Source organism: Gracilinanus agilis, chromosome 2 (genome assembly GCF_016433145.1).
Source record: "Gracilinanus agilis isolate LMUSP501 chromosome 2, AgileGrace, whole genome shotgun sequence".
Classification (NCBI taxonomy): domain Eukaryota; kingdom Metazoa; phylum Chordata; class Mammalia; order Didelphimorphia; family Didelphidae; genus Gracilinanus; species Gracilinanus agilis.
This window is the reverse complement of record NC_058131.1, coordinates 682,146,030-682,161,653: the sequence shown is the minus strand read 5'-3', so window position 1 is coordinate 682,161,653 and position 15,624 is coordinate 682,146,030. Positions and strand designations below refer to the sequence as shown.

Below are 15,624 nucleotides of genomic sequence, written 5' to 3'. Positions count from 1 at the left end.
CTTTGAGAACCCAGGTGACCTGCACTCTCCAAGATGAGGCACAGGTTATAGAACTGAACAAATAGAAGATGAGATTAACTCTGGCAAATAAAAGAGCCCTCAGTCTTTGTCAACTAACAATGACCTTGGCTTTCCCTTTTATTCACAGGCTCTCCTGAAGGCTCTATTCATTAAACATCTGCTATGTACAGATCAGTACACGGCACTAGGGGAGATGCAAAGATAAGTAGAGCACGAATGGCCCCAGGATTGAGGAGCATCAATTCCTAAATGAGTCAATTCCCACTGAGTGAGTTTTCAAGTTTTCATTAAGTTTTACGTTAGGCTTGGCAATGAATAAAGTTAGGCTTATTTGGGGGTGTTTGACCTGCCAATGATGGCAGTAATTGCTGCTCCAAGAGAGAGCTCTGGGGAAGAATGACTCTTTCTAGCCCAAACTTAAAGTTTCTGAAAGCAGTTTTTTATTGGTACCTGCCCAGAATATCCCTTCTAAACCAATGCTCTTGACAACGGCCGCAACGATTTCCAAGGAGGAGAGCAAGAGTGCAGAATGGTGAGGCTGTGGGGAGGTGTGTTGGGAAATCCTCGGTTACTAAGTTCCACATTATCGCAGCAACTCCACTGTTAGTCTATATAATTCCACTTGTGAGAAAATCTATTAGTTGTTATAAATCTGCGAAGAAAGAGGATAAAAACTGTTTTTAGAAAAATATTGAAGCTTTATTCGAATGTGTGTAGTAAACAGCTATGTTCAAATACTCAAACTGGTAGAAGAAAGCAGCTCTCTATTTGGCTACTCTTGGCTAATTTGTCTCAAATTGTAGACAAATGGATTGTATACAGTAGTAGGGGAAAAAAGAGAGAAGAAAAATTAGAGAAATTAGAGGAAGACTCCAAACCAGAAGGTTGGTCTTTCCAATGGGTTTGCAGTTCTTGGAATCTCACAAGACACTTGTTTACCCTATAAACCATGGTTTATTCCAGATTCTTCTCTCTATTAACTCTCAGATAAGGCCTATAAATTCAGTCCAGCTGATGGAAATGTACATGGGAATTAAAAGAGATTGTATTTTGTCTTTAATAGGAAGCAGAAATGAACTTAGCTGCTAAACACTGTTAACATTCATACTGAGGGAGTAAAAGCTGAAGGCTTGAGAAATAGGGATACATATGCACAATATGCACGAACAAAAACAATTTTTTTAATGCTCTCTTAGTCATTATTCTTCCATATTCACTGAGCAAGAGGCTCCTTGTTAATATGTTAATAAAAACTCTTCTAGGATAATGCCTAGATCCCATTCACAGCTTGCATAGAGTGAGATCTGAATAGGTTTCTGAAAAATCTGCATATAAATATTCTCCATTTTTACTAGACCCACAAAAGTAGAAGTACTTCATATCAGGAACAGGGACACAGACACAGGAATAGAATTTTTGCATTACGGGCATACACAGAAAAGCGATGTGTGACATAGTAAATGGTGAGCTGGTCCTAGGGTCAAAAAGACTCCTGAGTTCACTAACTGTGGGAGCCTGGCCAAGTAATTGAATGTCTCAGGGTCCCAGGCTACGAATTCCCATATGATTATAATTTTCAGAATACTTATCTGCCTTACAGGAGGGAATTTTCTGGTTCTCATGCACACATACACACACACACACACACACACACACACACACACACAAAAACGTGCACACTTCTATATCCCTTAGGAGTATTGCCAGGACCCATGAGTTTCAGTTGATCTCAGGCCATGCTCCTAGTGATGCAACTTTTTGTGCAAAGATAACTGTGATCCTAAGTGCTTAATAAATGCTTGTCAACTTTGAAGTTCTCAGAAATCCATTTGCTCCAAATTTTTGTTATTCACTTATTAGGGGAAAGGGTTAGAAGATGGCTGGGGAGCCGGGTCACAAGACTGAAGTTTTCAGAGCAGAATCTAGGCTATAGGTTTGCTTCTGTTTTGACCAAGCATTTCAAGTGGCTGTTCCCTTCAACTGCATATTTTTGTAAAGACCACTTCATTCTTGGAATTTTTCCTTAGCAGAAAAATACAAGATTTCTTCAGTATTGTGTCTCTTGGGAACTTGAAGCCCTTTTCCCCCACTGCAAGCATTCAAGGCTTAAATAATTTAGACAGAATTAACAAGCACTACGCTCACTGTTTCAGAGGTAGAAATCATAGTTCTATGTCCATGGGCATAACCTCCTTCCACTCAGGCCACACAGAGCACTTGGTTTTGTACACTCTGATACCTTTTTCATTTAGTATTGTTTTACACTTATCTGGGCATATTATTACATAAATGAGTTACATCTATGCTAACCCAGAGTGGCAATAATTGGCCAAAGTAAGCTAGAAGTGTTCCCAACACAATTTATGCAATAAACATTCCACAAACCTCATTGCTTTTCGTAAAAAGCTGGGACTAGAAGGAATAAAGTTGCATGATTGACTTTTGGTTATGGGGAAAAGGAGGAAGAATTTAAGGGATTTTGACTTTCAAGTTTGGGCTGAAAAAATCCATGACTGCCTTGTACCCAAAGCCAAACCATGCTGAAATAAGCATTGTTACAACAGCTGCATTTCAGAATTGGCTCTAGTTGTCCAATAGTGAGGCTGGTGATTTCCAGCATGGTAGCACACTCATACTATAGGCAGGTGAGTTAGGGTGAATTCATAGTCCAGAGGCAATAAGAGGGTGCACAAATAGCGTGATGCATACATCATGCCTTTCTGGTACAAAAGGAATAGTGGCCAAAGGCTTTTCTGAGACATTACTGGAGGCAAAGAACAGATGAGCTGAGCTTACACTCCCGCTACTCCTGGGGATCTGCCACCACCAGAGCAGAAAGGATGGGAGCTAGACGTTCCCATAGCTCCTAGTGGTCCATCCTATACATACCACATGCCCTACTCCCAATCCCACCACTAGGCACCAGAGGGTTAGGTCAAACTCTGAGGAATCCTCTTGCAGAAGCAAGACACCAGGCAAGGGTACCTTATTCAAAAGATTCCTTTCCCCTAAGGTCTGGTCTGGTTCCCACAGTGATGAGGGAATAACTCCAGAGATGTGGTTAATAGCAAGAGACAAGGTATTAGTGCCAAACAGACAAATAGTGTGTCCATCCCCCAACTGTCTCTGGGAGTTGGTTTAAGTGGCAATTAGAAGGTGAATATCTAAGCACACAGCTGATTAGCTCCGGTGGTCACATTGTAGACTTTTCCACATCCTGCGTTACTATCTCTGATCATCCTGGACCCTCGATGCTAGGCCAGCTCTTCTGGCTCTGTCAGCTGCTCCAGACGCTGCAACATCATCAGGCGGAGAGTGTGGAACCTTATGGGAGACACAAAGCACAGAATTCAAACAGAGTTCGGCTTTTGACAGCCTATGCAATAGTGAATATGAGATCTTTTGCCCTAGGAAAAAACCTGTACGCTTTGCTGCGTGACCCATGAGCCTGGTTCCTCAAATGTTCGTACCCATGTCTGGACTAGGACCTAACTTCTCAGAACCTTTTTCCTCCTCAACAGCACCCTCATTTCTCTGGAGGCTGCTTCACAGCTTCTGGAGGCTGGAGACAGCAGGGAATCTATGATGAATTCCAGAGCCTTGGATTTTTACTGTAATTTTTTAAGGCTATAGTATTTTAGTCCAATGAACACAAATGAGAAGATGGTGGCATTTCCCCCAGATGGCGTGAATCTCAAACTACTCACCTCTGGTTACACTGGTGAATTCTCACCTCAGTATTGCAAGCCAGGAGGAAAATGCTGTTTTCTTCCCATAATAGAATTTGGAGAGAGGTTTAAGATTAACTGAAGAGATTTTTTTCCCTAAAGTTACCACATGTGCCAGGCATTTATACAAGCTTAAAAACATGGGTGCAGGTTTTTACCAAAATTATCAAAAATTCATAATTTTAGAATTGGAAGAGACTTCAAAATTCCTTCAGTCTAACCTGTTCAAGATCATTCAGTCCAACTCATTTATTTTATCCAAGGGGCCTGGACAAGTAAAGGTGACTTGTTCAAGAATACACATCTAGTTAGAGACTCTAGACTTACTCAATTCTGTCTGAAAAATAAAAAAAATTGAATGAATACTCCCTGTGAATGGAACCCACCCATCCTTCCTCTTTTTGGAAAGTAGAATGAAATATCTTGCTCTTTCTGTTTCAATGATCTCCTGTCATCTAACTTTGAATGAATTTTCCTGATCACATCTGTAGTTAGATAGAACCAAATAACTGGTTCTAGTACTACCTTGAACCTGACAGCAGGTAGCTAATACCTCAGCACTTTTCCTTCCAAAGACCTAAAAACACCATCTGGTGCAATCAGATTGCATCATCTGACAGTCTTAAAAATATCTGTGCTGGAAGCAAGTAGCAGGCTTATAGTTCCTGTTGTTTTAAAAATATCTCTTCCCTAGCCTCCACCTCACAACAGTTCTTATCCACTTCCCCCCACTAAAACTCTTTGGATATTTCAAGACTATCTTCCACTTTATCACGTTGCTGGTTTATAATGGGATTGCACAGACATAGCACTTCCTGACCTTCTGACCTTGAGAATAGGTTTTGTGTAGCCTCTGTTTCCCCTTCACCACATGACTGGGAAATCTCAAGGCTATTTTCCAACTAAAAATAAATGGGATGTCACAGAAGCCACACAAAAATGCTATGGAGCACAAGATAGTGCAACAGGGAGACTGGCATAACTGAGAAAAACCTAAAAACTCTTTGGCCACAGAGAGTGAAGAGGAAAACATCCTCGCCATTCTAATGGGGGATGCCACTCTGCTATCCATGTGGTGATCCTTATGGATAGCTACTATGTGGATTCTTTGGAGCTGCTTACTTCAGAGTCAGTTTGATTATTTCTCTTTCTTCCTCTTCTTTTAATTTTTCAACAAAACTGTCCAGGACCGGCATTTCAAACTTAATGTACTGAGCGACCTAGAAGATCCAAGAAGATTTAATATTTTTAAAAAATTTCTTTGAAAAAAAATTCACTTTTCAAGTATGGCTTCATTGGCATTCTAATGCAACAAGACATCCCAGTTCCTTGTAAATGTGATTCCCCCAACCCTGCCCCTGATAAAATCCCTAGGTATCAAGTAATAGAGGATAAATAGTGGATACAGAAATAAAAAAGTCCCATTATTATTTTCAGAGAAGCTATTATCCATTAAAGGAAGTAGTAAACTGAAGATTAGGAAAAGCATTCAATAGTGAAATATACTCACACAGAGGTCTCTCAGGGGGAGTGGATGGAGTCCCATTCTCTTAAACAATGAGAATTGAACTTGAAATAGCTCTCAGAAAAGTAAGGGAGGGAGTGGGGTTGGAAGGGAGATACACAACATTTGAACAATTCTGTCTTGGGAATAGACTCTGTGGGATCTATAATTGCCTTATCTTTTTCCCACTGGTATTTTTGGAGATTTGCTAATCATTTGGCCAGGAACAAGACTGCCTGGGGCCTAATGTAAGCTATGTTGACACCAAGAGTAAGGTCCCTGGTTAAAAGAATTTTATTGGGTTGTCCTAAAGATGAGTAAAAATTCTCTAAAAAACAACTCTTTAATTTCAAAGAGGGTTTTTACCTCCCTGAGGGGGAAAAAATAGGGTAAGAGCAATTTTTCCTTCACCTGGTTTCTCTATGATACCAGTTCTTGGGAGGCAGGGGGAAGTGGTGAACAAAGATAAAAAAGATAATGGGTCTATTTCAAGTAATTGGGATAGGTGTCCAGACTACTCTATCTGATGGGTTTCTGCAGGGGTATACCAGGAGTACCAGTCTGAATATGAATTAGATGAAATGAGAGAATCTTTACTTTTTCCTTGTTCATCAGTCCTTGCTGACAGAGAAGCTATAAGTTTCTTCTAAAATCACTTATACTCCCTAGACTCTATACCCCTGATTCCCACTTACATCATAAGGAACTTCTTCTCCCAAGTCTGTTTCCATCAGAAATATTTTGGCGATTTTCTCACATGGCCCATGCAGGATTCTTGAGATCAGTGGATATTCACAGTCTTTTAGTTTTGTCCGTTCTGGAGGAGGGAAGGTATATAAGATCCTGGTGTTTTGTTGTTTCGAGACATTCTCCTTTTAATATGACAAATATTGAGTGGAGGGAAAACAGGCACAATAATGCCCTGTTGGAGAAACTGTAATTGGTCTAGCCATCCCAGAATGTAATTTGGTACCCTTTAACCCAAAAATATCAGCACAAGGGCTATAACCCTAAAGAAATAAAAAAAGATCATATATACTAAAAAATTGAAGCAACAGTTTTTGAGGTGGCAAAGATTTAGAAACTAGGGAAATGAATACACATCAATTAGTGAATGACTGAACAAAATATGGTGTTTGAACACAATGGAATATTAGGCTTCAAGAAATGACAAAAGAGGATTTCAGAGAAACTTGGGAAAAGTTATATGGACTGACTCATGGGCAAGTGAGCAGAACCAAAAAAAAAAAAAAAAGATTTCTAAAAGAACTACAAGATTGTGTACAGGGATAACTTTTGGAAAGCTTAGGAAATAGGAAAGATTTAAGATCTCTAACCAACACAATGAGCAATCATAATTCCAGAGAACCAATGATGATGTATAATAATACCCATTGCATGGCAGCAAGAGAAGTGGTGGACTCGATATGAAGAATGAGACAAGCATTTTTGTACATGGCCAATATGGAGATTTGTTTTGCTCAACTGTGCAAAACAAAGGTTGTTTGGTTTTTTTCCCCCATCTCAAAATGGGGTAGGAGGTGAGTAAGAGGGAGAGAATACAGTTTTTAAATAGAAATATTTTTTCCAAAAAAAAAGAATTCCTTTTTCCAGACTATAGTACTTCAACCTAGGATCGAGAAATATTGGAAACTACAATCAAGGGAGGTTGGAAGGTAGGGAATCACTGAAACAGGAGAAGTCTGGAATATATTTGGGTGACTAGAAAGTAGACATAACTAAACAAGTTGACCTTTGTGATTTCCATAAGGATATGTTGCTTTAAGAGAGCCAAAAGCCAAAAGAGATAGAAGCTCCTTTTAAAATATTATAATCAATTATAATAAAATAATATAAACAATCAAATTATAAGAAAGAAGAGAAGGAAATGGATCATAGGATCATAAAGCTAGAGCCAGAAGGAAACTGAGAGGTCATCTCTGAAATATATCCAAGCCTTTCCTAGGCACCTGGGGGTATTTGAATCAGACTTTCTCAGTTCCTTGGTTCGGTTCCTAATGAGTTTTTTCATTGAATATAAATTTAGTAGTTGCAAATAGTCTCCTTATTCTAGGCTAGGCATAGCTCAATTCAATCTAGACTTGGGATTAGAATGTAATGAGGCATTCATGGACCATAAAAGGCAACAAAAATACATTTACTTAAAATGAGATCTAAAAGAAAATAATTCTTAACGGTCAGGGGGTAAAAATTACTCTTCTCGACCTCCAAGGCAGTCAGCAATACTAGGTCAGAATGGTAATGAGTATTTCTTGGAGAGCAATGAGAAGTAACATAAAACCTCTAAAAACTCCAGATGGGCTGGGCTTTTTCTTGCTCAGGCAGCGAAAAGCCAAAATGGCCTCCCACATCTATAAAAGGCCAATCTAGACTCCACAGATCAGGTAACATTCCTACCATTCTCTCTGCCTCCAAACCCTAGTCAGTTTTCCCCCTTAAGAGTGTTTTAGGGAGGATTCATGAGGCTTTGGTACTTTGGGTGGGGGGAAAGAGAGAGGACACAAAAAATAATAAGTGCCAGGTGTTCTAAAAGCATTATTAATAATAATAATATCAGTGCTTTACTGATTGCAAAGTACTTTACTTGTATATCGTTTGATTCTCACAATAAACTTATCCGGCAAGTGCTGTTATTATCCACATTTTACAGATGAGGGAAGTGAGAAGTAACATTCCAGGGACACACAGCTGGTAATTAAAGAGGATTTAAACTCAGATCTTCTTGATGCCATGCCTCTCTGCTATATTATGCACATTGTTGGGGGGGGGTGCTGAGCAAAGTGCTTTATAAATATGAGCTGTTATTGCCGGGTTGCTGTTATTATTGTTATTATTCACAGGCAGTGAACAACTATAACTGGCTCCCCTTTTGGCTGAGCACCAGTGATTCACAACATCTGGCATTTGTTCCTGGGATTCAGGAATCCAAATATCTCATGCGAGGGTGTCTTCTTCCAACTCATCACTGTACTTCCCATGCACAGTAAAGTGCCTGGCACCGAGTAAAATGTTCAATAAGTGCTTATTCCTTCTTTCCATTTGTGTCAAATAAATCAATCAATTAGTATATATCAGGCACCGAATATGTTCCAAAAATGCCATTTTGTCAGAATCCACTCACAAAATCCCCAAACTCAACTGCAGGAGTTACCATCCAGAAGGAAAGTTTGAGACTTACCCCCCGATTCATGAACTACATAGAGTGCAAACTCACTGGGGCCATTTTCCACCTGCAACAGCCAAAACAAGATATTAGTACCACAACTTACGACGTCTCATCCTAGTACCAGACTCTGCATCCAAACCTGGCTCATCATCACCTTGGCCTCTGCCATATTTGTTTCTCCTTCTAATAATAGCAGCACTTCTCAGGCATAAAACGAGACTCATCTTTGACTTCTCCCCTCTCCCTGGTTCCCAGTATCCAACCAACGGCTAAGTTTGGGTGATCCGATCTCTTTCCTCTCTACCTTTCCTTTTGATGCTCACGGCCACCTTCCAACATCAAGTCCTCATTACACCTCACTAGAGTTAGTTAGGACAAAGTCTGGAACATAGAAGGCAATCCAAACTCTTTGTTTTACAGAAGCCTAGACAGGCTAAGGAATTCAGCTGGGATCGTGCAGTTATTAAATGTCTGCTGCAGGAATATGAAACCAGATCCCTCTGACTCAAAGGCTAGGGTCCTCTCTCCTACACCAGGTCCAGGAGGCTAAATCCAAGGTCACACAGGTAGTGAATGGAATTTGAACCAGAACTTCTGACTCCAGAGCTTTTTCATTGCAATATGCTGCCTCCTTAAGTGCAGAGATCATTATCTTTTTGTTTCTATTTTCTTTCTGCTTTTCGGTCCTTTATATATTTCATAAGATCTTGGGGGCAGTTTGGTGGCTCAGTGGATATAGAGCTAGGAGGTCCTGGGTTCAAATGTGGCCTTTGACACTCCCCAGCTGTGTGACCCTGGGCAAGTCACTTAACCCCCATTGCCTACCCTTACTACTCTTCTGCCTTGGAGCCAATACACAATATTGATTCTAAGATGGAAGGTGAGGGTTTAAAAAAAATTAAGACCTTGGACACATATGCACGCAATAAAAATGGCTAAATGAATTTATTAAAAGCATAAGATGTGCCTTCCCTTTCATGCAACCTACCAAGAGATTAACTATCTCATTGCATTGTTTCTGTACAACTTGAAGTTTCTGTACAACTTGGCTAAATCAAGCTACCACCTGTATTTGTACAGTGAGATAAGAATGTTTTTTTTTAACTTTTTAAAATAGAGATTTATTGTTTTTTGAAATATATAAAAAAAATCCTTAGCTTCTAGGTAGTGGGATCCAGTCTGCTGACCTCTGCCTTAAAAGGACACCAGAATGCCACTGCCCCAAATGTGGTCCAGGTTGTAAAATCTTTCAAGCCCTCACAAGTGTATTGTTCCCCCTCTGTAGGTGGGAAGCAGGCTGGCTTACCCTGAACTTGTTGAGAAGCAGAGTCAGCACCTGGACGGTTGTCATCGTGCTGTTGACTCTCACGTTGGTCACGGAGCCATAGGCAGGAGTAAACACTGAGGTCTAAGAGAGACAAGAAGTGCTGATTAGAGAGAGCACGAGGCAGGCTCGTGTTCCCGTCAGGTCACCAACTTACCCTGGGCTGATGGAGCAGAAACCAGAGAGCCTCATTCGCTGTCCACAAGGAACACGCGTGGCCCTCTGCGACCAACTCCCTGGAAAAGAATCCCTGTGCCAGCCCACCATTCCTCAGCCCCCCTCAGGCTGTAAGGGCTCTGGAACCCAAATGAAGTCTTTTCTCCTATTAGAGAAATCAACAGAGAGCCAATCGGGGCTTAAAGCAGAGAGCGCTGGCCATGGACTTGGGAAGAGCCAGGATCAAATCCAGCCTCAGACACATCTTGCCTGTGCCGGTCACTTAATCTCTCGGGGTCCCATGCCCTATTCCAGAATGACAACTTACAGAGAAGGTACTGGTCCACACTGGGACAGCACCTTCCTCCCCAAAGCTACAGACATGAGAGAATCACAGGGGCACCCCAAGAGAGTCTCAATACTACTGCATAGTAAAAGCACTAAAGAAATCTCCTACAGAGGCTAAACCTACTTTACACAAAAGCAATTGGCTGATATAGTCAGTCCCCTCTGGGTGGGGGAAATCACTGGAATATGCCCTCAAGAATCCACAGTCCTAGTACAAAGTGCCTCAGAATGAATGAATGAAAAAGTATTTTTTCAGCCCTTTCTATGTGTCAGACACTGCTCTAAGCACCAGAAACATACACAAGCAGGACAGTCAATCATTTCCCCAACCTTAACCTGATTGGATGATCGAAAAATTTTAATTTTTAATTTTTAATGGAGAATCCTCTAAACAAGGCTGCAACAGTCTGAATACTAACACAGAAGAGCAGAGGGACCGCTAACGCCTGATGTTAAACAGAGGTCCTACAAGAATAGCAGGGGGGGATAAAAACAAGAATAATAGTCATGAATGAAAAGGACTGGCAACAGTCTACGTTTTATTTTGTGAGACATATATTTTGTTTTTCCACATATATTAATTACCGTCTTGGTCCAAATGTAAGACCCTCCCCCAAAATGTGGCTCAGAACAAACTGGAACGTGACATATATGCAGTTTTCTTAGGGTTTCAGCATGTGTGCATACATGTGTGTATCTCCTTTAGGACTATTATGAAAGACACTAGAATTCTATAAAAGAATGGAAAGTTTTCCTTGTACACAGATATTTTTTAGGAGATTAGCTGAATTTCTCTCGGGTATTTACTGAAGGGGCCCACTTATCTGCATACATAGAAGAGGTAATTTCCTTGAGCTCTCTGCCTCTGAGGCCAAAACACTAATCCACTCTCAAAGAGGAATGCTCTCCTCTCGCATGACTGAATAGCACAAGAGGCTTAAACTGCCTCATTTCCTGTTGTCCTCTCCAATACTTTTGACTCAGCTCTTAAAGGGAGAAAGGTCCAAGCCTGAATATCAGAAGTCCTAGATCTCAAGCCGCCAAATTCACATGCATTATTGAGTATCAGACTAGGTGACTAGGTGGTACAGTGGATAGAACTCTAGCCCTGGAGTTGAGAGGCCCCAAGTTCAAATCTGACTTTGAACACTTACTAGCCGTATGACTCGGGGAAAGTCACTTAACCTTGCCTCAGTTTCCTCATCTGTGAAGTGATCTGGAGAAGGAAATGGCAAACCCCTCCAGTATCTTTGCCAAGAAAATCCCAAATGGGGTCAAGAAGAGTTGGACACAATTAAAATGACTCATCACCAATATATATCTGACACTGTGCCTTAGCACATTTCATTCCTATCTTTGCCACTGTCCAAGACTGGAAATCTACTTGCCAAGTGGGAGAGATTCATTTTTAGGTCTAGGTTTGATTAGAAAGCTATTGAGGTTCATAGGCATCTCATAAGAGAAGGAAATTGAACTGTAAAAGAAGGTGAAGATTGGAAGGAGTATATTCCAGGTGGGAGGGAGAGCTTCTGTAAAGGCACAGAGGGCTGAGATGGAATGCTAGGGAATAGCTAAGTTAGCAACTACTGAGAATGGACAAAGGGGAGTATAAAGTACAAGAAGTCTGGAAAGGTAGGCTGAAGCCAGATTGTGGCTCCATCTTTAAACGCCAAAACACTTAGACATAGAATGGTTACTGTGGTCAAGAGCAATGGCTCACTAGTCTTTTGAATGTGTGGGACAAATTGGAGGTATTAGAGAAAGCTAAGAAGATTTCTTAAAAAAAAATAGCTCTGAGAAAGAATTAGAATCTGAAGAATTGTTCACCAATTGGGGAATGGCTAAATGCATTATGGTCATGAATGTGACTGAATATTATTATGTGCAAAGAAGCAATGAAGGGGATAGGGTCAGAGAAACCTAAGAAGACTTGTATGAACTGATATAGTATGAAATGAGCTGAACCAGGAAACCCATTACATAATAACAATATTACTGGAAAGACAAAACCCTCTGAAAGACTTTAGAATTCTGATTAATACAATGAGAAACCAATCTTCCAGAAGCCTTGTGGTGAAACAGTCCACCCATTTCTTGACAGAGAGGCAATAGGCTCAGAAAACAGGACTGGGTTATATTTATTTTTTTAGATATGGCCAATGGAGGAAAATTTGTTTTTCTTGACCATACATATTTGTAACAAAGATTTTGATTTTATTTCTTTTTTAAGAAAGGGGGTAAGGGGAAGTGAGAAGCAAAGAAATGGATTTTTATTAATTGAAAATAATGGAATTGAATTTAAATATCAAAAGCAAAGTCAAAACTAGTTGGATTAGAAAAAAGTTACCATAAAAATACAAGGCATTATCGTAGAAGAAACATACACTGAAAATGAGGCACCCATTCCTAAGCAGTGAGGCTGTAGACTTGTTCTGCTTTATAAGGAGAAGAAAGGTCTTGGCATCAAACATGTCCTCATTATTTGTTGTTTTCATGTTGATCTTCTCCCATTTAGCTTTAGGTCTGATACTGATATGAGCACTGCCAAAAATGATGTGGCAGACTCCCCAGTTTAAGCTAGTAAATGTTTCACTCAAAGAGAGACACAACTGAATCTAGCAGGCAAGGTCAAGGCAGTAAGATAAGTTAGAAACTTTTGCCTGTTCCGGAAATTAAATCACCTTTCCTGTGATAAAAATAGCATTTTGAAAAACCTCTATGTGAGCTAAAGCAGGCACAATACCATTCAGAGAAAAAAAAGTTACTTAACAAATACAACCAAAATGTTCTGTATTTTCCAAAAATGTCAACTTGAGGTCTCCTAGTTTGAAAAAATGATAAAATCTACTTATTGTGATGCCCTAGGAACCCTTTTACCTGGCTGTAAATTAATGACTAGGTGCAAAACAAGATGAGAAAGAGGCCTTTTGTTATGGTACACATAGTTCTCTTGGGGAAACTAGTACTCATTCTAGGAAGGTAGATTTAACTCTCCAAAATTCTAGTTCAATGTCCTAGAAAAATTCATTTGTCAAGAGGTAACCTGGAAGAATCAATCCCCATTTCATAGGTGAACCTATAATGCACAATAATTTATTTATTCTATGTAAGATCAGGCTCAGTATTAACAAGCTCCCCACTCAAATGAATTGCTGATCACACCAATGTGTTTCCCATCCACTGATATAGATTGCTGCCATCTTGTGCAATCATTTCCCCATGTACTCTCATCCAAATGGCCACAGAATATTTTGTTTTTCTTTTTGATTTCATTTGATATCACAAAGATACCAATGGAAGAGCAGGTAGGGGGCTCAGTGGATAGATAGGTAGGGCTGGAGATGGGAAATCCTGGGTTCAAATTTGATCTCAGTCACTTTCTAGCTGTGTGACTCTGGGCAAAGTAGTTAACCCACAACTTTCTAGCCCTGTTCTTCTGTCTTAGAAATGATACTTAGTACTGATTCTAAGAAAGAAGACAAGAGCAAAAAGGAAAACTAAGATATTGATTGGTTGGTTACCTATTAACCATCTCTTCACTTTTACCAGCCCATCTCCTTTTTGGATCAGACCTTTCTTTGGTGAGAAAGCCTTACTACAGTGCCTAGAACATATTAAGTGCTTATTAACACCCTTTATTCTGGTTTTACTTTGTTTTTCTTTATTTATGTTATACGAGCTGCTCACAGTCATCATGCATCCCTCCATTGCCTGATGGGGTTTATTTATTTTCTCTTCTTTGGAGACTCTGGTGCTCCATGTTTCACAGTGAAATGACATATTTATTTGGCTAGCTCCATATGATGAACCAATTGGACAGATGGCAAGCTGAGCACTGAATTGCTAAAAAGGCATTGAATTGTCATGATGTTCAAGATTAGATAAATGGGTTCAGTTCATCACGCAGTTCTGATATTCATCATAATCTAAGAAATGGACCCATGACCCATACAACCCAAGAATGTGCCTCTCCCAATGGCAGACAAAGGAAATTCTTGGGGATGGACATCATCGTCCTTTGATATCAACATCAGGGATTAAGAATCTACAATGAACATCAGTAACAGGGCTCAAGCTGAGGTTAAATGACCTGCCCAGGGTCACACTGGTAGGAAATATCTGAGGCAGAATCTGATCTTCCTCATTCCAGATTCGACATTTCACTCTACCACCTACCTGCCAAACAGAAGCTCCTCAGGTAAACCTCTTCACTCCATAAGAGAGATGGGAGAACTATTTAAACTGGAAACATCTTCCCTGAGCTCTTTTTTTGCCACAAAATCTGGAATAGCCTTCACCTGTGCCCTTATCTCCACTCGCCTCATTCTATTTGTAGTTACAATTGCTTCCCTTTTACAGTTCTGTTTACCTAATGATGCAATCTGCTGAGGTCAATGCAGTATGTCTCAAGGTAATCTATTCAATTTATAAAATGGGAATGATGGATGACTAGGATAAGGCATTCAACAAATAATCGACTTGGTTCCTATAGCAACCTCATATAAAATAATCACTTCACTTATAAATCAATTTAGTGTTCATCACAGACATGGGAGAGCAGAGTAATAAAACATTAAAGGCTTAGGATTCAAAGTACTTAAAACTGTACGTAATGCAGGTTTAGGGCTGCAAGGGCCTGTTCCAGTGATTTAAAGAAAGGTCCTGTTTGTGATATTGCATAGAGGCCATGGCAAACATGGTACACAATGCAATTTAAATGATCTACTAGAGGAGAAAGCTCATGGAGTTGAGCAATACTTTTTTCTGCTGTGGCAAATTAAATGAAGAGTTATGAAGAATTATCAGGAAGCAGTTAAGTGGAAAGAGCCAGAGGTCCTGGGTTCAAATCTGACCTCATACACTTTCTAGCTCTGGAACCTTGGGTACACAAGTAAGAAATCTCTGAGGTCAAATTTGAACCCAGAATCTCCTATCTCCAGGCCTGGCTCTTAATCCTCTGAGTCAACTCCAATATTCCTTTAAACTCAATCATTTAATCAAGTGATAGCTTATATTAATATAGCTCTTAATTAGTGTAAAGCGCTTTATTTATATACATTATACTTCACTTAAGCTTCATAAGAATGTTGGGAAAGCATTATCACCACCATTTTATAGCTGATGAAACTGAGGCTCAGAGGTTATATCACCTTCCCATGTTTAGGCAGGTAGTAAATGTCAGTGGCTAGATTTGAGCCTTTTTCTTTTTTTAAGTCCAATATTATTTTTCTCCCACATCAAATTGCTTCTATGCTGGCTAGGTGGTCCAGTGGGTAGGGCTAGTGTGCCCAACCAATTCATATGTTTGCAAGCATTAATAGAAGTACAATATCTACTACAAAGGTGTTGCTAAACC

The 15,624-nt window shown here is 40.0% G+C and overlaps 1 protein-coding gene across 1 annotated transcript in view; it reads right to left on the bottom strand.

The window, feature by feature from the left end:
• Window positions 1-429: 429 nt before the first annotated feature.
• The window catches only part of RASSF4 (Ras association domain family member 4), a 70,835-nt gene continuing 55,640 nt past the window's right edge, over window positions 430-15,624 (bottom strand). The window contains exons 7-12 of the mRNA XM_044659135.1: window positions 9,747-9,848; window positions 8,453-8,504; window positions 5,949-6,070; window positions 4,872-4,969; window positions 3,007-3,345; window positions 430-673 (exon numbers count right to left, since the gene is read on the bottom strand). Coding sequence (XP_044515070.1) covers window positions 3,276-3,345; window positions 4,872-4,969; window positions 5,949-6,070; window positions 8,453-8,504; window positions 9,747-9,848 — 444 coding nt within the window. The 3' untranslated portion in view covers window positions 430-673; window positions 3,007-3,275. The remainder of the gene's footprint in view (window positions 674-3,006; window positions 3,346-4,871; window positions 4,970-5,948; window positions 6,071-8,452; window positions 8,505-9,746; window positions 9,849-15,624) is intronic.